General features: G+C 33.1%; 2 protein-coding genes and 1 long non-coding RNA gene across 4 annotated transcripts; all 3 read left to right on the top strand.

Moving 5' to 3' along the window:
- Window positions 1-5,046: 5,046 nt before the first annotated feature.
- On the top strand, window positions 5,047-7,590 carry LOC123213891 (rust resistance kinase Lr10-like). The gene is made up of 4 exons (XM_044633518.1): window positions 5,047-5,808; window positions 5,927-6,004; window positions 6,130-6,201; window positions 6,303-7,590. The coding sequence occupies exons 1-4, from the start codon at window positions 5,124-5,126 to the stop codon at window positions 7,451-7,453; spliced, it is 1,986 nt and encodes a 661-aa protein (XP_044489453.1). The 5' UTR covers window positions 5,047-5,123; the 3' UTR covers window positions 7,454-7,590.
- A 764-nt stretch (window positions 7,591-8,354) lies between these two features.
- Window positions 8,355-11,016, top strand: LOC123213901. 2 transcript variants are annotated; one of them, XR_006501775.1, is made up of 4 exons: window positions 8,355-9,052; window positions 9,887-9,992; window positions 10,074-10,181; window positions 10,765-11,016. It is a non-coding gene; the product is annotated as an uncharacterized LOC123213901 (long non-coding RNA). The 2 variants fall into 2 exon arrangements; XR_006501774.1 differs by having other exon boundaries at window positions 8,356-9,052; window positions 9,887-9,946.
- Window positions 11,017-20,818: 9,802 nt separating this feature from the next.
- LOC123213888 (rust resistance kinase Lr10-like) lies at window positions 20,819-23,408 on the top strand. Its single transcript, XM_044633515.1, has 3 exons — window positions 20,819-21,603; window positions 21,944-22,015; window positions 22,117-23,408. Exons 1-3 carry the CDS (start codon window positions 20,862-20,864, stop codon window positions 23,265-23,267), a joined length of 1,965 nt encoding a protein of 654 aa, XP_044489450.1. The 5' UTR covers window positions 20,819-20,861; the 3' UTR covers window positions 23,268-23,408.
- Window positions 23,409-23,593: the final 185 nt, after the last annotated feature.

Genomic DNA, 23,593 nt, shown 5'->3' with positions numbered 1-23,593 from the left:
AATATTATTTTGTTTGATTTAATATATAATAAAAGATTTTGATAATATTATATTATTAAAGGTTATATATAATATTTTCTTATTCATTCTAGTTATTAATAGATTAATAAAATAATTTTAATTTTATTATAATTTTTTTTAATTAATTTTGTTATCACCTCCACAGTAGCCTTATGCAGCAGTTGACCTGAATAATTTGGTTTAAGTTTTCAAGGGGCATTGAACACGAAATCTCACCCATCCCAACTACATAGCAGTTTCTCTCACCCTATCATCTTGACTATAAATTCCTCACGGTTTTTCTTGATTTGATGAAGATTCTTATTGCTATTGAATGGGAGAAGGACTATTTCCCACCCAACTTTTGATGCATTCTCACATTGCCACCAACAGCAGATGAAAATCCAGTTTTTCCACCCATGACCAAACTGCCGTCCAATTTTTCAGTTAGGGACAGGGGCAAAATCGTCATTTGCTATTTAAAACCTTAAAACTTTTAAATTTTACCGTTTCCCCCCTCCAGATTTTAAAAACTAATAACTAACCCATCCTCAAAGTTTGAAAAGTTTAGATTTCACCCCTAGGGTTTGCTCCTTCTCCGGCCACCATCGACGGCCGACGCATTCGACCGATCTCCCATCTCCGACTACAAAGGACGACAAAGGACGACCCTTCGTCGCCCAGATCTAGACGACGAAGCATCGTCCAGATCTAGAAGAACAGACGAAGGACGACGCTTCGTCGTCGCGTCTTCCAGATGCGACGAGCCACGAAGAGAGAAGAAGAGAGACCTTCGTCGAGCGATCGCCCAGATCTGGACGACGAGAGAAGTTTGAAACCGATCTCCCAGATCTGGACGACGAGCGACGAAGAGAGGTTTCTTCGTCGCATCGTGCGACGAAGAGATCTCCGTCTCTTTGTCGCATCGTGCGACGAAGAGATCTCCGTCTCTTCGTCGCACCATGCGACGAGGAGATGAAGATCTCTTTGTAGCACCACCGCCGTCGCACCAAGAGAAGGAGGAGGCCGGTGACGACGCCGGAGAAGACGTCAGGAGATGAAGTTGAAGAATGGGGGTGAAATGCTAGTTTTGAAAGTTATGGGGGACGACTGTATTTTGAAAAATATGGAAACCCTAGGTTTGGGGGTGAAAATGTTAGTTTTTAAAGTTTAAAAACTTTAGGTAAGGTGAAAATGTTAGTTTCTAAAACCTAAGGGGGGTAAATGGTAAAACCCTCACATCAATTTTGAGAAATTAAATTGAGAGGTATTTTTGTCATTTCATCTAACAAAGGTAAAATGGACATTTTACCCTTGTGCAAACAGATATCATCCATTTTAACAGCTCATGGATGGGAAAACTGGATTTTCATCTGCCGTTGGTGGCAATGTGAGAATGCATCAAAAGATGGGTGGGAAATAGTCCTTCTCCCCTATTGAATCAAGGGGGTCCCCATCTGGTGCGTGCAGTGGATGCATGGTTGTGGGCCTAAGGTGTTATGATATTCTAATGTTGACTATAAATGTCATAACCGAGTCTACGTCCTTTCTTGTAGACTTGATAATTGAGTGGAAATTTCATCTCAGGTAAGTCATTTACGAAGAAATTTCATACAAAGGACTAATGTGGATGAAATTGAGTAGCAAAAAGAAAATTTTGTAAAGTGCATGTCTCCATCCAGTTTTTCATAAACATATTGTACGCAAGTTTCCGATGTTCATTACATTGTAAATTGTCCATCCAAATCTGGGGAGGAAGAACTATGACAAGAGAAAAGTCATCAATTTTTTCAACTTCCCTATTTTTCTTGTTGATCTTTCTCTTGATTTGCGGAACACATGGGGAAATGCATCATAAAACATGTTTAATTAATCATTTTGATTAGAAAAATCACAAATATAAGTATTTAATATTAGAGACCTAATAATGTAACAAATTAAGATAACTTCTGAATGTAAGTCCCTTGTAATTTTATCTAGCAAATATAGGAATTCAAGGAATAATAATAATGTGTAAAAGGTCAATAAAACATCAAAGATTTTATTGATATTTTACTTATACCATAAAAACAAATTTTCAAATATTGACCGTATTAATATAAAAATCACTAGTGAGTGCATGTTTATTCCAAATTTACACTTTCCTTTTGGAAATCTTAGTAAGTGATCCAACCTCCAGGACTGCAATAATTTTCAAAAGGCCGTTTGAATTTTTGCCATGTTGAGTGGGCACCTTGAATTTTCTCTGAATCTATTCACTAACAAAGCCGTGTCCTACACATCCAATTGACTTGGAAGAGTCAAGCAATTATAAATCGACAAAGAGAGTAGAATTATATTAAGCCTTCACACTTTAATGTGATTTAACCCTATTAAAAGCAAGTTTGTTCCCATATGGCTACTGGTCTGACTAGTTTGGCTAATAAGTTTCTCTTAGCCACTCATCTTGACTATAAGTTCCTCACGCTTATCTTGACTGTATATTCCCCTTCTGATGTGCGTACAGTGGAGGCAGAGTGGTGGGTCTGAGGTGTTATATTCTTCTGATGTAGTCTCAGGACCATCATTTTCATCTTTATAGACATTTGGATCGAATCCGGCCCTTGTGTTTACTGCTTTAATGGAATCCAAAAAATAGCCTTCCATGCCAATGGTATTACAGACGCTTGAAGGTGATTTACAAAGCTTGGAGATGCCTTCAAAGCCCTTTGTTTCTTCAGATGTTGAAATTTTTGCAAACTAATTGAGTACTGAAAAATGTAATCTAGAGTGAACGATACCGTTTGTTTCTTCTGAATTGGAAATGGAGCTACCCTATTTGCTGTATCAAATACAAAATGGAAAGCAAGTTCTTGTTTCAAATATGTCAATGTATGTATAAATAAGATTCATTGTAAAATTCCAATGCTTGGTTATTGATTTATCGAAATATGCAGCTTTTGAATTTCTTTTTTGAAACGCATACATATCCTTGCTTTTACCATACATGTTCCTTACCATACATTTTATTGTTCTTCTTCAAAACCATCAGAGAAATACTTAATCGAGGTTCATGTCAATTGGTGCAAATGGATTGAAGCACTGAAGAATGCAATCTAGAGTAAATTGGTTCATATTGTAAAAACAAAAATTGATGATGTTTTATTCTTCTCAAGGAATGAAAACAGGTGTTACTAAACAGTGCCGTTAGTTGGTGTTCAAAATGCACCGCTTTTGCTTTTGGTTTCTTGTTAATCTTTCTTCCTTTCTTTGCAATTATACATAATCAAAAACTTTAGAGGAATTTATAAATATGTTCATTATTCTGTCTTTACCTGTACAGATGAATTACCTATGTTTTTGCCTTTACAAGTGTCAACAATTGTAAAATTAGGGGGATATATCCTAGTAGTTTAAATTGCGAGATTTGGAAATAGTAAACCACAACCTTGAGGGGTAACCAATATATGTAACAAAAATTGTGTAAAGGAAGTGGCTTCCAGACTCCATATTTTTTTATCTTTAGCCCTATCCTCTCCATTAGTAGGAGGTATATTAGCACAACAATTGTTCAAAAAGTTAAGAAGAATTTATAACATTGTTTCATTATTTGCTTTATTTATGAAATTGTTTAATCCTTCTGTTTTATAAAGTTGTTAACTCCAAAAACACTCTATAAAATAACATAAACAACTTGTTTGATTCAAGTTATAGTAATTTTTTGGTTATATAGTAGTCAGTTCTCTCTAATAATATTTTTATTTCAGTGAAGAGCATTAAATCTCTACAGTTAATACTGATCTTCGTCTGGTGGCTTTTTCATTTTCTTTTTCTTTTCTTTTCTCTTTTACTGTGAATACTGTTACATCTTAGTAAATGATCCAACCTCCAGGACCATAATTATATACCGTGTCCTACACATCGAGTTGACTCGGAAGAGTCAAACAATTATATATCCACAAGGAGAGTTGAATTATATTAAGCCTTCACACTTTAATGTGACTTAACCTTATCAAAAGCAAGTTTGTTTTCATATTGCAACTGGTCTGACTAGTTTGGTTAATAAGTTTCACTTAGCCTCTCATCTTTGACTACAAGGACTCTTGTTGCTATTTATCAAGAGGGTGGGTCCCCATCTGGTGCGTGCAGTGGACGGATTTAATTTCAGGGCCATCATGTCCATCTTTATAGACTTTTAGTATTATAGACGACAAACTGACTGGAAATTTCATTATTCACAATTAATATATCCAAGTTCAGCTCCATTTCTGTGGACTGTGTTTCTCCAAATCACGCCATAGCCGAGTCCATGTCCTTTCTTAGTAGACTAGACAATTGAGTAGAAATTTCTTCTCTCAGGGAAGTCATTAATTTACGAAGAAATTTCATACAAAGGACTAACATGGATGCAATTGAGTAGCAAAAAGATATTTTGTAAAGTGCATGTCTCCATCCTGTTTTTCATAACCATATTGTAAGCAAGTTTCCAATTTACATTACATTATATATTGTCTATCCAAATCAGGAGAGGAAGAACTATGACAAGGGAAAAGTAGTCAACTTTTTTAACTTTCCTATTTTCTTTGTCGATCTTTCTCTTGATTTGTGAAACACATAGAGAAATGCATCATAAAACATGTTTAATTAATCATTGTGATTAGAAAAATCATAAATATAAGTATTTAATATTCCCAATAAATAAATAAATATATATACACAAACACACTCATGTCACTACAGTTTTCCTTAAATAAATCTCTGTCTCTATGTATTTACTATTGACACTATATTTGTAAAAAAGGGAGGTTTTGAGTCTTTGTGTTTGATCCTTCAAACCATTACGGGGGTATTTCCCTTATACTTGTATTTTTTCATATATATATATATATATATATATATATATATAAAGTTAGCCATTAAAAAAAAAAAAAAAAAAAAACCATCCTCCCTTTAAGCGGGTCCTCATCACCATAAAGTTCAAACCAATGACTAACGTGCATTAGAACCCAAGTAAGATAAGTTCTGAATGGAAGTCCCTTTTAATTTTGTCTAGTAAATGCTACATTAAAGTTCTACATGACCATTTTTCCAATTTCAAACATATATTTATATCCAAATTAGTAGTATCTTGGAGAGAGGAAACCATGGGAACTGGGGAATCATCAAATTCATCAAACATTATATTTTCTGTGTTGTTCTTTCTATTCATTTGTGTACAACAAGCTGCATGTTCTTCTTCATGTGGAGACATCAAAGATATACGATCCCCATTCCGGTTAAAGGTCAATTCATCGGACATCGGTGATTCTGACTACGAACTTACTTGCGAGAGCAACAAAACCATCCTACACTACCGTTCTGGAAAATACTATGTGAAAGAAATTTCTTATGATTATCGGAAAATTCATGTTGTTGATGTTGACTTCGCCAATCGAAGCTGTGGCGCCCTTCCATCCAAACCTCTTCGAATCTCTGAAACTTTCGACGATTATGACATCAGAAGAAGAACTCCATTAGAATCAAGATTTAACTTGTATATAGGAGGACATGTGAAGTACTACATAGAAGCCCAGTTTTTGAAGTGCCGTTGGAATATCAGTCATCCCTTGTTCATAAGAGTTCCTTGTTTGAGTGGAAACCAGTCTCATCATGTTTATGTCTTCTTGAATGATGGTGGGTTAGAAACAACCTATCGTCCTGATTCATGCTTGCTCATTTCAAGTATTCCTATGCGTCTTCCTATTCAGACAAATCTTTCCTATGAAGCCATCCAGAATTCTCTGCAGTTAGGGTTTGATCTTAGCTGGTACGAACCGGATTACTGTAAAAGTAAGCTTAATTATCTGTGTACATACGTGTTGAGGTTGTGTTGAATATTTTTAATTGATTTATACTTTCTCAATTGTTGTGTCCGGGCTTAATTTTTATTTCTTGCACGCTTATGCAGGGAGTTTTGCCCACTGTCTGCTAATTTTATGGTATACTTACCTGCTGGAACCCTTACGCCAAGTAATTGAATTCTTTGGTATCGTTTCCATGACCAAATTGCTGTTCTTATAGCTCCTATATTTATTGACCAATTGTAGCACTCTTTGTATGGTTTCTGTCAAAATTATTATTCTCAGCTTTACTTCCGGTGTGATTCTGCAGGTACTATTGATTCAAATGTGGGCTTGTGGACGTATGTTATAGGTGCTTGTCTCTCTACATGCTTTCTGCTGGGTAATTAAAATCTTGCTCTAGAATTTCTGTTCTCTATGGCATGAACTCTTAGCTTAAAGCACTGAGACACTGAGTTAACTTTCTTTTTTACACGGTTGCAGTTGTTCCTATCGTCAGATTTATCTTTGCTCCGATGGTTTTACTTGTATATATTTTCATCAAGTATAAAAAAACATGGAAAACAGTGGATACCGTAGAGAAATTTCTTCACAGTCAACAATCCTGGATGCCTAAAAGGTATTCCTACTGTGAGATAATTGCAATGACAAACGGTTTCAGATATGAATTAGGCCAAGGTGGCTTCGGATCCGTTTACAAAGGGCAGCTTCATAATGGTTGTTTCATTGCTGTTAAGGTGTTAAAAAACTCCAAATTTAGTGCAGAAGAATTCATCAATGAAGTCTCCACAATCGGTAGAATTCATCATGTCAATATTGTGCAATTATTGGGATTTTGTTCAGACGGACAAAATCGTGCTCTTGTGTATGAGTATATGCCTAATGGATCTCTTGATAAGCACATCTTCTCAAAGGAACGTAAAGGAAAGTCATTTACTTGGAAGAAACTCCATGAAATAACTATTGGAACAGTTCGAGGGATTGAATATCTTCATGGAGGATGTGATGTTTGCATTCTTCATTTCGATATTAAGCCTCATAACATCTTGCTTGACCACAATTTCATGCCAAAAGTCTCTGATTTTGGCCTTGCAAAATTCCATCCGAAGGAAAATGATTTTGTGTCCATCAGTATTACAAGAGGAACAATAGGATACATAGCTCCTGAGTTGATTTCGAGGAATTTTGGGACGATTTCTTCTAAATCAGATGTTTATAGTTTTGGAATGTTATTATTAGATTTGGTTGGAGGGAGAAGGAATTCTTTTTCAATGGAAACTCCTTCAAGCAAAGAATACTTCCCGTCATGGGCATATGACCAAATACTGAGGGGAGGAGATTTAGAAATTCAAGATGCGTCAGAAAATGAAATTGGAATTGCTAGAAAACTATGCATAATTGGGTTGTGGTGCATACAAGTAAATGCAGCAGATCGTCCAGCAATTTCCAAAGTAAGGGAAATGTTAGAAGGAAGCATTGACAACTTGGATATGCCTCCTAAACCTTTCTTTTCTTCTTCTCAACATTGCTCTATAAGGGATGAGATTTTAATGGAATTCGATTCTACAGGTTCATCAGAGCAATTGTTATCTGAGTTAACGGAGGGAAGCTTGTATATTGATGGCAATGTTTAGTTTAATTTCCAAATAAAATGTGTAAATTTTAAATAAACCTGCATTCACTAGTGGTTTTATATTAATGTGGTCAATATTTGGAAAATTTTTTATATGATATAGGTAAAATATTAATAAAATCCTTGATATTTTATTTACCTTGATGTTTCATTGTTATTCCTTAAATTCCTATATTTTAATTTATTGTAATAAAATTATGCGTATCCATTTTAAACATATAAATGATGCATATTTTACATATATTTTCAAGTGATTGTATGATTTTAAATTAAAGATAAATACCAGTCATATAATGATATATTATATTTATATTTATTTGTCTACTTAAAAGTAAATATACATAATATTACTCATTTTATTGCTATGTGGATGGAAAAAAATTTCAATTTAACACACAATAAAAAGCAATAATTGGAAAAATATTTAAATTGTATAATTTTCTCCTCTCCATAATATTTTTACATTTATCACTTTCTATTGTCTCATTTCTCATTATTGTTTCTTCCTCTTCTTCTCTCATTTATTTATTTTAAATAAAAGGCAATCTCTCTGTTTCTTATTTTTCTCCCACTCATTTTCCATTGCCACATTTTTTTTCCTATTTCATTAATTTCATTTCAGTAAATGTCAATCTCTTTGTTCTTCTTCTTTTTTTTTTTTTTAACTTATTTCTTTTCAATGAATGTGAGTCTGGTTCTTACTCTTCTTTCTTCAACTCATTTATTTTTTATAAATGTCAATTTATTTTTTCATCTTGTTTCTCTGTTTTTTATCTTAATTAAACTAGATGTAAATCTATAGTTTATGGCGAAGATGACCAGAGGAGCGATAAAAGAAGCAAAAAAAAAAAAAAAAGATTTTTTTTAGAAAAAACAAAAGATAAAACATTTATCAGACCAGTCTTTACTAAAATGAGTGGTTCTAGTAGTTCTAAGTACTAAACAACATTAAAAAGGTAATTAGCTTAACAATCATTGGACCTTTGCCTCCTCTTGTCATCTTTCTCTCTCTTTCTCTATGTTCCCTGTGTTGAGTATAGTCCTCTTCCTTCTCCCACCTTACTCAGCCGAGAATCCTGATGAATTCTGTCCACATGCATCCCAAACGGACCAGAAATTATGAAATACCCAAAAAATTTGTTCATGGGGGTAAAAGCTGCTTATTAGGAATGTCTAGCCCACAATTTTGTGCAGACTTATGGGGTTATGTTAAATATTGTGTAAGTATAGGGTTTAGAGAGTAAATTTTCCTTTAACTTATTAAATAAGCCATTAAGCTTTCTTCTTCTTCTGCGAGGAAAAACAGAAAGCGCAGGGGAGAAGAGAGAAAAGAGAGAAAAGGATAGAAGAAAAGAAAGGAGAAAGAAAAAGACAAAAAAAGGGGGAAAGAAAAAGAAAGAAGAAGAAGGAGAAGAGGAAATTGATAGGAAAATAGGGATAAGGTATCAAATTTTCATTTAATAAACTCTAGGGTTTGAAATCACTATTTAAATTGGGGATTTTCAAATTTGAACTATGTTGCTTCAAATTGGTGCGAATTGGTGGAGAAGCAGGAAGATTCATAAAGAATTTCAGTATCAGCTTTGGGTCTGCACAAATTGTGAGTGGGAAACCAACCTTTAACTATATTTTTTTTAAATTATGCAACTTATGTTTTTGTTTTCAATCCTTGATAAATGGTATTATGAATTTTATTATGCATGTTGTTGACTTTGATTTTTGGGTAACTGTAAAGGCAACTTAAATTCAATGTTGTGTATTATTGTAAATTTGAATGTTAAATTAATTGAAGCCATATGTGTGGCTACGAGCAAAAGTCAATTAGTTTAGTAATGGTTGGCTGAAATTCTGAATATTTAATTATTGATGTTGAGTAGCTGTAGAGTTGAAAGGCATTTAAAGAGTTCTACGGGTGATTGATATTTGTTTAATGTTAATTGATTAAATATTTGTGTAGTTTTAAAGTTGAAAGTATTTAATTCAGTTCTACAGGTGATTGAAAGTTTTTAAATGTTAATTAATTTGATGTTGTATGTAGCTGTAAAATTGAAAGATATTTAAATACAGTTCTATAGGGGCTTAAAATGGCTAAATGTTATTTGAATTGATGTTTGTGAGCGTGTAGAGTTGAAGGTGATTTAAATCCAGTTTATGGATGACTAAAGTTGCTAAATAATTTATTTATTAATGGGTGTATAACGGTAGAGTTGAAGCAACCGTAATTCAATGATGGATATAACTATATTGTTGAATGCTATCAAATTGGTATTGTAGTGAGATGTAGAATTAAATATAGTTAATTTAGTATAACGAGGTCGTGGTTACCTGATGATGATTATTCTAAGATTTTATTATTGAGTTACTAAATTATGAATATGGTATTAAGAGAATTATGTTGTTGCATATCTGGTGATCAGTTGCTCTGCCTGTGCAGTATTTTATGACAGGTATGACAAATTTTCAGTTGCTCTGCCTGCGTAATATTTCACGTCAGGTATGACAAATGTTAGTTGCTTTGCCTGTGCAGTATTTTATGCCAGGTATGACAGATTTTTAGTTGCTCTTCTTGCGCAGTATTTTATGCCAAGTATAACAGATTTTTTGTTGCTCTGCCTGTGTAGTATTTTACCCTAAGCATGATAGATTTCAATTGTTCTACCCAAGCAAGATTCAGCATGTCAGATATGACAGTTCTTTCTCGCTCTGCCTGTGTTGGGGACACCTATCGGGTATGACAGATTTCTTCTTGAGAATATTAGTAGTGATGTACAGCTTAAGTTATTGTATTAGTGAGAGGTTCAGAAATAAATAAAGAAAATAAAAATATAAGTTGTTGACAATCAGATCTTTTTTTTAAAGATGATATTTCCTAAGCATAATTTAATCACTCGTGCAATGTGTGTTCCTTTAAATTTATTCAGAATATTGAGTTTGCATAGAAATTGTTTGGCAACCTCATTGTCATAAGTGTGTTACCATATAAAGAAAAATATATTTGAATGCGGTCATAAATTTTGTTTATTGGTAAATGCAACTTTTGAAATATTTTGGGAGGTTATGTGTTCATTCAAAAAGAATTGCAATAATTAGTTCAAATACGATATTCCTGATTTATCTTAATTATTAGCAGTAAATGATTTTATTTTAGTGGTGATGTTTCTAATTATTTACTTAGAGATTAAATATCTTCGAATGGGTAATATTATAAACTCTTGCATATTTTTATTGATATATATGTAGTATGCAACAATATTTTATAAACTGCCCACTCACTGAGCTTTTAGCTTACCTTTATAGAATTTTACCCTCCAGGACATCTCCAGGACCGTGTCGAGCAATGACTTTGCCCAAGGTTGTGCCACAATATAGCATCTTCAATAGGTGTCCCAGGTTGCATACATATATTTGGATTTTCTTTGAGAAACTTATGAAACGTTGAAGGTCGAAGGCCTAGTTAATCTATTTTCATGATTTAGAGTGGAAATCAAGATGTAAAATTAATGTTATGCACATGATAAGGTGGGAGGCCAAATTAAAAGCTTATTTCATGTTTTGAATTTGAAATCAGGTTGTTATTTTGCTATATAATTATGGTAAGGCTAGACGCTTAGACATGATGTTAAAAAAAAAAAATTTAAAATTAAGTGTTATAGATATGTGTGTTGCAGAATATTTAAAAATTTTACAGGACGCGTCTCGATCTCTTAAGCTCCCATGAAAGTGTTTGGGTGTTATGCGGTTAGAGAGATGGGATGGTTCCTGTCAAATTAGATATCCCTTCCGACTCAAAACTCAACCACTCTTTTGAGCCCATTAAGAGATTGAATTGACTTGCTCAAATAACAAGACATTGTTGCACCTTCCTTCCACAGGCGATTACTATGTGCGAAAAATTGAATATTCTATCGGCCAGAATACCATTATGGATGTGCAGGCAAAGTCTTCTTGCCCCAAACCTCAATAAGTCCAGATTCTATGTTCCCGGTTCCGAAGAATGTATAATATTCAACTGTACTAATAGGATTCCAATCACCAATGGTGGTTACAGTGTAATTGGACCTATAAATTGCCTCAGTTATGATAGAAATTTTAATACGTTCAGAAGAATATTCAGAAGAAATTCTGCCGTTAAATTGTAGAAAATATAAAACAGTTACATCTTTCGGTTGAATTTCGCGTGATGCTACTCAAGGGCCTTCGACAAATAGAGGAATCGGAATAAACTGGAAACCTCATAAAGAATGCGATAACTGTGAAGAGTCAGGAGGAAACTGCGGGGTCAATACTACAAGCAATTCTGTAATGTGTTGCAAACACGACAATCCAAAAGTCTGTTCCCTTCATCCTATTTTATCATTCAGAAATTTTGTAGCTATTAGCTTCATGAATGAATTTGCGCATCTTTTAATTTTATCACCTCTTTCATGAAGATCTATACTCTATCACATCATTAAATTTCTTTTCAACTGAATAAATATTCAATAGAGCCTACTCATTTTATGTGCTCCCACTTCATTATACATAGTAGACGAGAAGAATCATACTGAAAAGTTTAGATAATTACTATGCTGTATTCATTCTCGGCTGAGCTCAAGATTGGCTTGAGATTGATAAATTGAGGTTTGAATTCAATTGAAAAACAATTAAACTTTGGATTTGATCTGAACTAGCTTGAACTCAACTATTAAAATTGACTTGGCTAGTTTGGATTGAATCCAACCTTTGTTATTTCTGCTTTGATGGATTTAAGTGCAATACTATATTTGATTTGAAAGAAGAAAACTCGGAAATTATAACTAAACCACTCTTATTCTAGTTGAATGGCTCATGGCCGGGGAGGGAAGCCTGAAATCCTTTTGAGCGAACAAAACTGATGATAATATAGCTAACATTTTTCATTTTGAAATGCAGATTCTCCAATAAAAAATAATTTTAGTGTCCATAGCTGTAGGTATTGGAGGCAGTGCATTACTTGTGCTGGTGATACTGATTGTTTACAAGTCATGGAAATCTGATCATGAAAAAGAGGCTCACCTTAAAGTAGACAAGTTCCTGGAAGACTATGTTAGGTCTCGCATACACTCTTCTCACAAGAAGAAAACCCAAAGAAGAGAGACACATGGCAGCAGTAGAATGAAGCAACTAAAGACACGTGGCAACTTGGGACTGGAAGAAATGACAGAGTCACAACAGAATCAGGGGACTACCAGAGGAGACAAGAGTGATAAGATGGCAAGCAAGGATGGGCCCATCAGAGAGGAGGAAAAGAAGGTTATAAACCTGGAAGATTAGAGAGAGAAGGCAGAGTGAAAATTAAAGGGAAAAGAGAAAGTGGGAGAGATTCCAACCTCTCGAATGCTGGAGAAACTTGGCTATTGATATGTTGTTGTTTTTCATTATTACTGTGATTTTTAGTTTTTGTAGAAGGAGTGAACAGAGTGAATCAAGTACTTGTATTTCCATTTTTGAAAAATATTGGTCAATATAAAAATATTTTCAGATTACATTTGTCTACAACACTGATACATTGTTCTATCCCTGTGTGTTTTGGTTGTTCCTTGAGTTTGGTCCTTCCTTGCATCTGGATTGTTGAGAGTATGTACCACCCCTCCTCTTCAGAAGTATATCTCTAGTGGTAATTATCTCAAAAAGACGTGTTACGCACAAATAAATATTTAAATTAAAACACTTATTAATTGTAGCTGAAATAGTAATACCATATATTTATTAGAATTAAATCAACATACCAAAAGATGTTCTGAAAAAGAGTTTAAGAATTTCAAATAAATTTATTATTCCCAATGTGCATAATTTCATAAAAATATTAATTAAGACAATGAGATAGCTATAGCCAAAATTGTTGTTCAGTGTGCCGATCCACTTGGCTCCCCATTTGCCCTGCCGTCTCTACTACCTTCTATGGTATTACAGATGCTTGAAGGCGATTTACAAAGCTTGGAGATGCCTCCAAAGACCTTTGTTTCTTCAAATGTTGAAATTGGTGCCAACCATAGAATTACTGAAGAACGTATACAGAGTGAACTGTACCATTTGTTTCTTATGATTTGGAAATAGAGCCAATGTGATGTATCAAAATACAAATTGAAAAGCAAGTTCATGTTTCAAATATGCCCATGTATAAATAAGACTCATACTTTCTCTGGTATTGAAGTTCAAACATTAAGTGTTTATCGACTTACTGAAATATGCAGCTTTAAAATTTCTTTTTTTGGGCGAACACATGCATATCCTTACTCTTAAAATACATGTTCCCTAAATTTTATATATAATGATACACCACTGGTTTCATTGTCTCTTCTCAATTATCCCTTTTTTTTTTTTTTGGTCAAGATACTAACTTTTAAAATATTAGGAAATACTCTCCTGAAACTAACAATGCATAATCAAATCCTAATTCCATTAAAACATTTTTTACATAAAGATGAGTAAATTACTTATGAGTAATATTATATACACAAATATTTCTTACTAATTATTCATAAAAATAGACATGATAATGTAACATTAAGTGATTTTAAAATAAAAAATGAATAAATAATCATATCATCAAACCCTATATTGTCGAGTTAATTTGAAAACTCCAAAAAAACAAAAAAGGGCATAAACAGTTTGTTTTGTTTGATTCAAGTTATATTAATTTTTTGGTTATATAGTCAGTTTTCGTTTAAACAATGCTATTCACAGTACCTTTTCTATTTTCTCTAGACTAATAGTTTAATTTATCGCAGAGCAATAAATCTCTACTGTATTACACTGTTCTTCATCTGATGGCTTTTTCTTTTTTCTGTAAATGCTATTACATCTTAGTAAATGATCCGACCTTCAAGACCACAATTGTTTTCCAAAAGGTCGTTTTAAGTGAGTGGGCAACTTGAATTTTCTCAAAAGCTTATCATAAATAACTATGCCGTGTTCTACACATCGAAATTGACTTGGGAGAGTCAAGCAAAACTATCGACAAAGAGTGTTGAATTGTATTAAGCCTTCACTCTTTACTATATTTATTCTTGCTATATATTCTATATCAAGCGTTAATGTGGACCACCATATATGCCATTGGAATCTGTATATTACAACTCAATCTGAGCTGCTGGTGTTGCTGAATCTTGGCCTTTTAGAGGGCTTGAACAGAAACAAAACAGAAATCAATGTAATTATAAGCAAATATTGTGGATTTTTCTTTGGGAAATTGAAATTGTTACCCTTTTTTTTTACTGTATATACATATATACCACTAATTTTAAAGTTTAAACAAAACTACCATAACAGTATAATATTTTTCTAAAATACCCTTATTAATATAACTCATACAGAAAGAGAGAATATCATATCTCTTTTTTTCTTTAGCCTTCCAGTGAGGAAGAAATCTCTGTAGTATAGAAAAAAAATTCTTCAACAAAGAAAACATGTGATTGAACAATAAAACTTATATGTTATGTATTTTCTTTATGAACAATTGAAAATCAAATAATGTATGATAGATTCATATTCATGAGTTCATGTAAAATTTAATTTTGTTGTGATTTTATGTTAGATTATTTAATACTGTTATTTCATATTGTTTTTATTGTTTAAAGTTGTTATAATATTATATTAATGGTTATAAAATGCAAAATTTTAGATCTGAAAAATTTTCAGACGAAGAACGGGTTGGCATCGCCAACCCCTTGGCGTTAACGCCGACCCTTGGCGGCAACGCCAACACCCACTGGCTTATGTTTTTTTAAAATTTAGTTTACTGTATAGAAGATTCAGTTCACGCCAATATCTATCCAATGGGTCCTATTGAATTTAACGATTTTTTGATTCTCTTTTATACAATGGGGTCTACTGCATTTGAAGATTTCTATATTCTCTTTCGTAGAAATAATATTTTAACTTATATGACCCTACCACATAAACAAGAATCCAAAAAATCATAACAATAAAATAAAAGGGTCCACTGCAATGCCCATGCCAACCCTTTTTTAATTAAATAGTTGGCCAACGCCAACCCTTTTTAATTCAACTCTAACTTTTTTTTAAATTTTTTCGTAATTGTTTTTTTAATTAAACGTGAACTCTTTTTTTTTTTAGTTAAATTCTATCGAATAATTTTTTTTACTCATCATAGTACAATTCTAAGGTTATAGAAAAAAAAAAAAAGAGGATTTCTTTGCATGAGTCTTCACTTGAAAGTTGAGGAAGAAGAGAGAACAAATTTTCAAAGAAAAAAAAATCTCTATATGGGTTATTTAAAGAAGAATATTTTAAGAAAATAGATTACTGTTGTGATATATTTGTTTAAGTTTTAAAATGAATGATATATATGTATACATGAATTAAAATAAGACTAAAAATTTTAATTTCCCTTTTTCTTTTGTTTTTTGTGAGTGTGATTTGAGGGCGACGCTCAACTTTTAGAGCAGAGGACATAGTCAATTGAGAATGTCTAAGTAAGTCCCCGTGTTTAAGGCGCTTAATGTTAATTAGCAAGTTAAATATTGAAAATTTACACAAATACCTTTATTTGATGTTTAAATCACAATCTACTGACATACAAGTACAACGCCAAGAAGGCACTGACAATCACGGATTAATGACAGCGTCGGTGACCAAGCAGGGGCATAAATCTGCTTGAATGTCACATGGCATGTCAGTTTGCTGAAGGCTCCTAATTTTAATTGATGGTTTTGGTGTTTAGTTGTGTTTAAAAAATAGGGCCAAAGGGCTTCTTTCCACCCAAGGTTTAGTACAAACTTAAAGTCCCACCAATCAATTTTTAAAAATCTAAATACCCCCCTTCCCTCCCTCCCAAATTAATATGAAAGATGGAGAAACGTTGTCTAGATAGGCAACACTTTTAGTGAAGCGTTGTTCAGATTGACGACGCTTTGATCTAGAGATGATGCTTTATCTAGACAATAGGCGTTGTAGGAAACACGTGCTAGTCTCTTTAGAAATTACCTCGCAAGGCACAATAGCTAACATCATAAATCTCTACCAAACCATTTATCTAGCATATCATCAATTCTGATCTTCCATCCACGATCCAGTTAAAAGAACTAGCTGTTTCCAATTAGTATATTAGCTCTGTTGGAGAACATCTGCCCTCTTTGGTAGGCTATGTCATGGTATCTATTCAGCTAAACAGCTAATCTCTGGTATGAGTGTCCTACAAAGTAAGAATATCACATATGGGAAACGAAGTGCCTTAAGATTTTTAGTTGTTTACTTTAGCATTCTGGTAGGCCAAATGAGGAGGATGGTAGAATAAGCTCGTTGGTTTCATTTTTTTAACTGAGTTCGTCATCAAGAGGTAGGCTGCTCAGTCTCAGATTAAAGGTTGAGCTAACAAAGTAATATGGATAGGGGCTTTTCTGTGTTTGAGTTACTGAATTATCTATACATACAATAATCAATGAATGTATTGGATTTATTTTGAGTTTGTTTTTCTGCCTGCTGTACCTAGCATTCCTTCTTCGGTTTCCAATAAATTTTGACTTCATCGTGGCTCAAAAATTTGTTGTTTCAGGTTGTTTATGGTGATGTTTACATGCTGGATGATGAGATGAAGTGGAAAGTCTTGCCCCCAATGCCAAAGCCAGATTCCCATATTGAGTTTGCTTGGGTGCTTGTCAACAACTCTATTGTCATTGTTGGAGGCACAACAGAGAAGCATCCTGTAACCAAAAAGATGGTTCTTGTAGGGGAAGTGTTTCAGTTAAACTTGAATACATTGGCATAAACTTGAATACATTTATGTTGGAGGCACAACATGAATGCATCCTTTATTTTTTTAAAATTGTCCTCAATTTGTTACATATTCGTTATATATTAAGGACAATTTTGTCTCCAATTCATATATAATTAAAGACAAAAAATTTTGTCCCTGATTCATTACATATTCAAGGACAAAAAATGTTGTCTCTAATTTATTACACATTCGAAGATAAAAAAAATTGTCTCTAATTCAATGTATATGCAGGGATGAAAAAGTTTGTACTCAATTTATTATATATTCAAGGATGAAAAAGTTATTCCCAATTTATCGTATAATCAAGGACGAAAAATTTTGTCCATAAATATGATCTTTTTGAGACAAATTAGGGTTATTTAGGATGAAATTTATTTTATTTATGGATAAAATATTTTGTCCCAAAATGTGTATCTTTTTATGACGAAACACTTTTTCGTCCACAATGACTAGTTATTAAAGATGATCTCATTTTTCAGGGGTATTATCAATTGCTAACGTGTCTTTTTTGATGATTTGACCTTTCGTCCCAAATAACTTTTTAAGACAAAATTTTGACTTTTTGAGATGAAAATTCACACCTTTAAATTGAATATTTGTTATAGTATATATATTCTTATTCGATATGATTATGATTTATTATATATTGTTTATTCTATTTCATAAGATTATATATGATCCCATTTTATACTACATTGTAATACTTTATATTTAACAGTATTTCGTCAATAAATATCATTCAATTCACATCATAAATTATAATACTTCAACTAATCGTGTTGTCACAATATAATTCATAATTCTTCAACTAAACGGTGTTGCTAGTTGGTATTCAAAATGCACCGCTTTTGGTTTCTACTTCAAAATACTATAGATTCTTTTTTCCCAATGTATTGGGCCGAATATATTTTTCTTTCTCTCAAATAATAGCAAACCTTTTGGTGAATCTTCAGTATTGTTATGTTTTCTCTTGTAAAATTAGTCGAAATGACTACGATTGCCGGGTTGTATCAATTGAAACTCTATATATAAAAAAGTATGTAAGTTTGTTGATTATATTAAAAAGTTTGTTATAGGTTGATTAAAATCCTGTTTCAGTTTCTTGTTAATCTTTCTTCCTTTCTTTAATTGCAATTATACATATTCAAAAGCTTTAGAAGAAGGCCAAATGACTCTTTCCCACCCAAGGTTGGATGCAAATGCAACTGCCTACCCGTTAACTATTAAAAATCCAAATATCCATCCGCCTATTAAATTTTGCTGTTACTATGAAAGATAAAATTGTCATATATCAAAATATTTAAAAAACTAAAAAATTGTCACATTTCCCCCTATAAGTTTAAAAATCTAACAAATTTCTCATCACCTAAATTTGAAAAATCAATATTTTTCCCTAGGGCTTTTTCACCCACCATTGTCGATGGTCGAAGATGGTGATGATGAAGTTCTCCCTCCCTTTCGACTTCTCTCTTAGTCTCACTCTATTTTTGACCATCACCAACTTATGAAATTGACCAATAAAACATCTTTGTCAGTCAGGATGGCCAAAGATGGAGCGAGACTGAGAGAGAAGCTGAGAGAGAGGGAGAATGCCACCATCGTGGTCTCCAATCACTGATAGTGGTAATTGAAAAAACTTTAGGGGAAAATGTTGATTTTTTAAACTTTGGATGGGGGATATTTGTTAGATTTTTTAATTTAGTGGGGAAAATGTGATAAATTTTTAAATTTTTAAATATTTTGATAAATGATAATTTTACTCCTGTAAGTAATAACAAAATTTAACAGACAGGTAGGTATTAGAATTTTGAATAGTTAGTGGGTGGAAAGTGGCTTTACATCAAACCCTTGGTGGGACATAGACATTTGGCCTTAGAATTTATAAGTATGTTCATTATTCTGTCTTTACCTGTACAGATGAATTACCTATGAATTTTCTGCAAATCTTTTCATTAACAAAGCCGCGTCCTACACATCGAATTGACTTGGAAGAGTCAAGCAATTATCGACAGAGAGTTGAACTATTAAGCCCGCACACTTCAATGTGATTTAACCCTATGAAAAGCAAGTTTGTTTCCACATTGCAACTGGTTTGACTAGTTTGGCGAATAAGTTTCACTTAGCCTCTCGTCTTGTGCGTGCAATGGACGCATAGTGGTGGGTCTAAGGTGTTATGTTCTTCTGATGTAGTTTCAGGGCCATCATGTCCATCTTTATAGACTTCTAGCATTATGGACGAAAAACTGACTTGAAATTTCATTATTCACAATTAATATATCCAAGTTGTGCTCCATTTCTGCGGACTCTGTGTTTCTCCAAATCACGTCATTGCCAAGTCTATGTCCTTTCTTAGTAGACTTGATAATTGAGAAGAAATTTCCTCCCTCAGGTAAGTCATTTTCCAAGAAATTTCATACTGACTAACACTGATGATATTGAGTAGCAAAAAGTGATTTACATTTTTCATAACCATGCTGCACGCAAGTTTCAAATTTTCATTACATTATATTGTCTATCCAAATTTATTGTGACCAAAAGATTTATTTATACCCAAAGTTTAATTCATTAATCTAGATATAGTGCTGCTCGATAACCGTGAAAATCTAAATTTTTAGAGTTAAGGTTTAGATAAATATTTAAATAAGTCAATTTATAGATTTATTTCAAAGGATTACTTATAATATAAATTAATATTATAAATTAGATTTTTATTATTAAAATAATTAATTTTTTAAATGTGTGAGACCCGCAATTAATTAATATGGAAAAATGTGTCATCGTCCTCTCTATTTCTTCTTCAACGAAAGATTGAAAAATTAAATGATGGTGAAAAAGATTATACGACATGGCAGACCGCATCTCTAGAATCTGTGACTCTCTTTTTTTGATGCACAACTCTCCATCTTCAATCCCATTTCTTCTTCCAGCTTCTTCTTCTTCTTCTTGATCTTCTTTCCTAAATCTGACTATGTATATGTAGTTTCATCATCATCATCGTCATCATTAGCGCCTGCGTTAGAGAGCTTCATCTTCGTCCAAGAAAACAACTTTAGTTATTGTAAACTTATCTATCCCCAATTCTCTCAATCATTCAATTGATTCTTGAACTGACTGGGAATTAGGAAGAAATCCTTTTCAATCTTGTCTCAGTCTTTCAATATATAATACATTGAAGAGACATTTATTCATTCATTTGTCACCAAAGATTTAACAAAAGTCAGTGGATGCTTGTACGATTCCATTTATACTTGTATTAAATGCATTTTTAATGTTAATTTATGGGTTCTGTAGTTTACCTTTGAAAAAATAAAAAGGAAGGTCTCAAGTTTACTATTTTTCAGAAGTGAATAATTCTGGGTCTCATAAATTTATAATAGTAATTTTTAGTTCATGATAATAAATCAGATTTTAATACAGATGCTTAAAAAGGTTAAATCAGTACTTTATGATTAAATTAATAGAAAATGTTAATAAAATTAGATGATATGTGCATATTTGAATTTTTCAAAGTTAATGGGTTAGACTAGTAGTGGATTAAATGTTGGGTGGGAATAAGTATTTCGACCTTTTACTGTTTAAGAGACTATGACTAGTGGGATAATAATAGATGACCATATTTTTGTATCCAAATTGGTGGTATTTGGGAGAAACCATGGGAAGAAGGGAATCATCAAATCCATCAAACGTAATGTTTTCTGTGTTGTTCTTTCTATTTATTGGTGTACAACAAGCTGCATGTTCTTCTTCATGTGGAAACATCAAAGATATACGATTCCCCTTCCGGTTAAAGGCCAATCCATCGGACTTCGGTGATTCGGTATTCGATCTTAGTTGCGAGAGCAACAAAACCATCCTTCAATACGGTTCTGGAAAATACTATGTGAACAACATTTCTTATGATTATCAGCTAATTAATGTTGTTGATGTTGACTTAGCCAATCCAAGCTGTGGCGCCCTTCCATCTCGACCTCTTTCAATCTCAAAAACTGATGGCGTTAATGTCAACAGAACAGGAATTCAATTCATATTACGACCTGATGACTGGACTAGTAGGGGACATATTAAGCACTACGGAGAAGCCCAGTTTTTGAATTGCTCTTGGAATTTCAGTCATCCCTCGTACATAAGAGTTCCTTGTTTGAGTGGAAACCAGTCTCATGTTTACGTCTTCTTTAGTGATAGCTTAGAAACAACCAATCGTCACAATTCATGCTCCATCATTTCAAGTATTCCTATGCTTCTTCCTCTTCAGGCAAATCCTGACTATGAAAACATCCAGAAATTTCTTCAGTCAGGGTTTGATCTTATGTGGTACATTGCGTATTGTAATCCATTTGAAATATTGTATGGCTTTAGGCAGAAAGAATATGCAGCGCCACTCTATCGCTCTAAAAGTAAGTTTATTTTTTCTGTATACATACGTGTTGAGGTTGTGTTGAATATTTTTAATTGATTTATATTTTCTCAATTTGTGTGAATTCTGTCCCGGCTCAATTTTAATTTCTTGCACGTTTATGCAGAGAGTTTTGCTGACCATATGTTATTTTTATGGGATCACATGCTTGAACCCTTACGCGCAGTGTTTTACTTATTTGTTATCGTTTCCAGGACCGAATTATTGTTCTTATTGCGTCCTGTATTTATTGACCAATTGTTTCCCTCTTTGTATGATTTCTATCAGAAATTTCCTCAACAATTAATTTTCTTAGCTTTGCTTCCGGTGTGATTCTGCAGGCATTGCTCTTCCTAATTGGGTTAGGTTGGTCTATCTGGAAATTATAGAACCATTTGAAAGCTTTCTGTTGGGTAATTAAAATCTTGCTCTATGGAATTTCTTGTTTTCTATGGCATGAACTCTTAGCAAAAAGCATTGAGACACTGAGTTAACTTTCTTTTAACGGTTGCAGTTGTTCTTATCGTCAGATTAATCCTTGCTCCGATGGTTTTACTTGTGTATATTTTCATCAAGTATATAAAAACATGGAAAACGGTGGATACCGTAGAAAAATTTCTTCACAATCAACAATCTTGGATGCCTAAAAGGTATTCCTATTGTGAGATAATTGCAATGACAAACGGTTTCAGCTATGAGTTAGGCCAAGGTGGTTTCGGATCGGTTTACAGGGGGCAGCTTCATAATGGTTGTTTTATTGCTGTTAAGGTGTTAAAGAATTCCAAATTTAGTGCAGAAGAATTCATCAATGAAGTCTCCACAATCGGTAGAATTCATCATGTCAATATTGTGAAATTATTGGGATTTTGTTCAGAAGGACCAAATCGTGCTCTTGTGTACGAGTATATGCCTAATGGATCTCTTGATAAGCACATTTTCTCAAAGGGAGGTAAAGGAAAGTCATTTACTTGGAAGAAACTCCATGAAATAGCTATAGGAACAGCTCGAGGGATTGAATATCTACATGGAGGATGTGATGTTTGTATCCTTCATTTCGATATTAAGCCTCATAATATCTTGCTTGACCACAATTTCATTCCAAAAGTTTCTGATTTTGGCCTTGCAAAATTTCATCCAAAGGAAAATGATTTTGTGTCCATTAGCGTTACAAGAGGAACAATAGGATATATAGCTCCTGAGTTAATTTCAAGAAATTTTGGGGTTATTTCTTGTAAGTCAGATGTTTATAGTTTTGGAATGTTATTGTTAGAATTGGTTGGAGGGAGAAGGAATTCTTTTTCAATGGAAACTCATTCAAGCAAAGCGTACTTCCCATCTTGGGTATATGACCAACTACAAAAGGGAGGAGATTTAGAGCTCCAAGATGTGGCTGAAAATGAAACTGGGATTGCAAGAAAATTGTGCATAATTGGGTTGTGGTGCATACAAGTGAATGCAGCAAGTCGTCCAGCAATTACTAAAGTAAGAGAAATGTTAGAAGGAAGCATTGAGGATTTACAGACGCCTCCTAAACCTTTCTTTTCTTCTTCTCAACATGGCTCTGTGAAGGATGAGATTTTAATTGAATTAGATTCAACAAGTTCGTCAGAGCTATTGTTGTTAGAATCAATGGAGGGAAGCTTGTATATTGATGGCAATGTTTAGTTTAATTTCCAAATTGAAAGTGTAAATTTGAAATAAAAATGCAGTCACTAGTGGTTTTTATATTAATGTATTCAATATTTGAAAAATGGCTTTTATGGTGTAAGTAAAATATCAATAAAATCCTTGGTGTTGTCATTGTTATTCCTTGAATTTCTAGATTTTATTATTACATAAAAGGATAAAAATGTCATTTTCACACAAGATAAAAAACAACAATTGGAAAAATATTTAAAATGTATAATTTTCTCATATAGGTAATATTTATACATTTAACCTTTTCTTTTTTTTCCTTTCTCATTATTGTCTCTTCCTTTTCTTCTTGCATT

This window comes from Mangifera indica, chromosome 4 (assembly GCF_011075055.1).
Source record: "Mangifera indica cultivar Alphonso chromosome 4, CATAS_Mindica_2.1, whole genome shotgun sequence".
Taxonomy (NCBI): Eukaryota; Viridiplantae; Streptophyta; class Magnoliopsida; order Sapindales; family Anacardiaceae; genus Mangifera; species Mangifera indica.
Note: the sequence above shows the minus strand (reverse complement) of the source record. Positions and strands in the feature narration are given on the sequence as shown.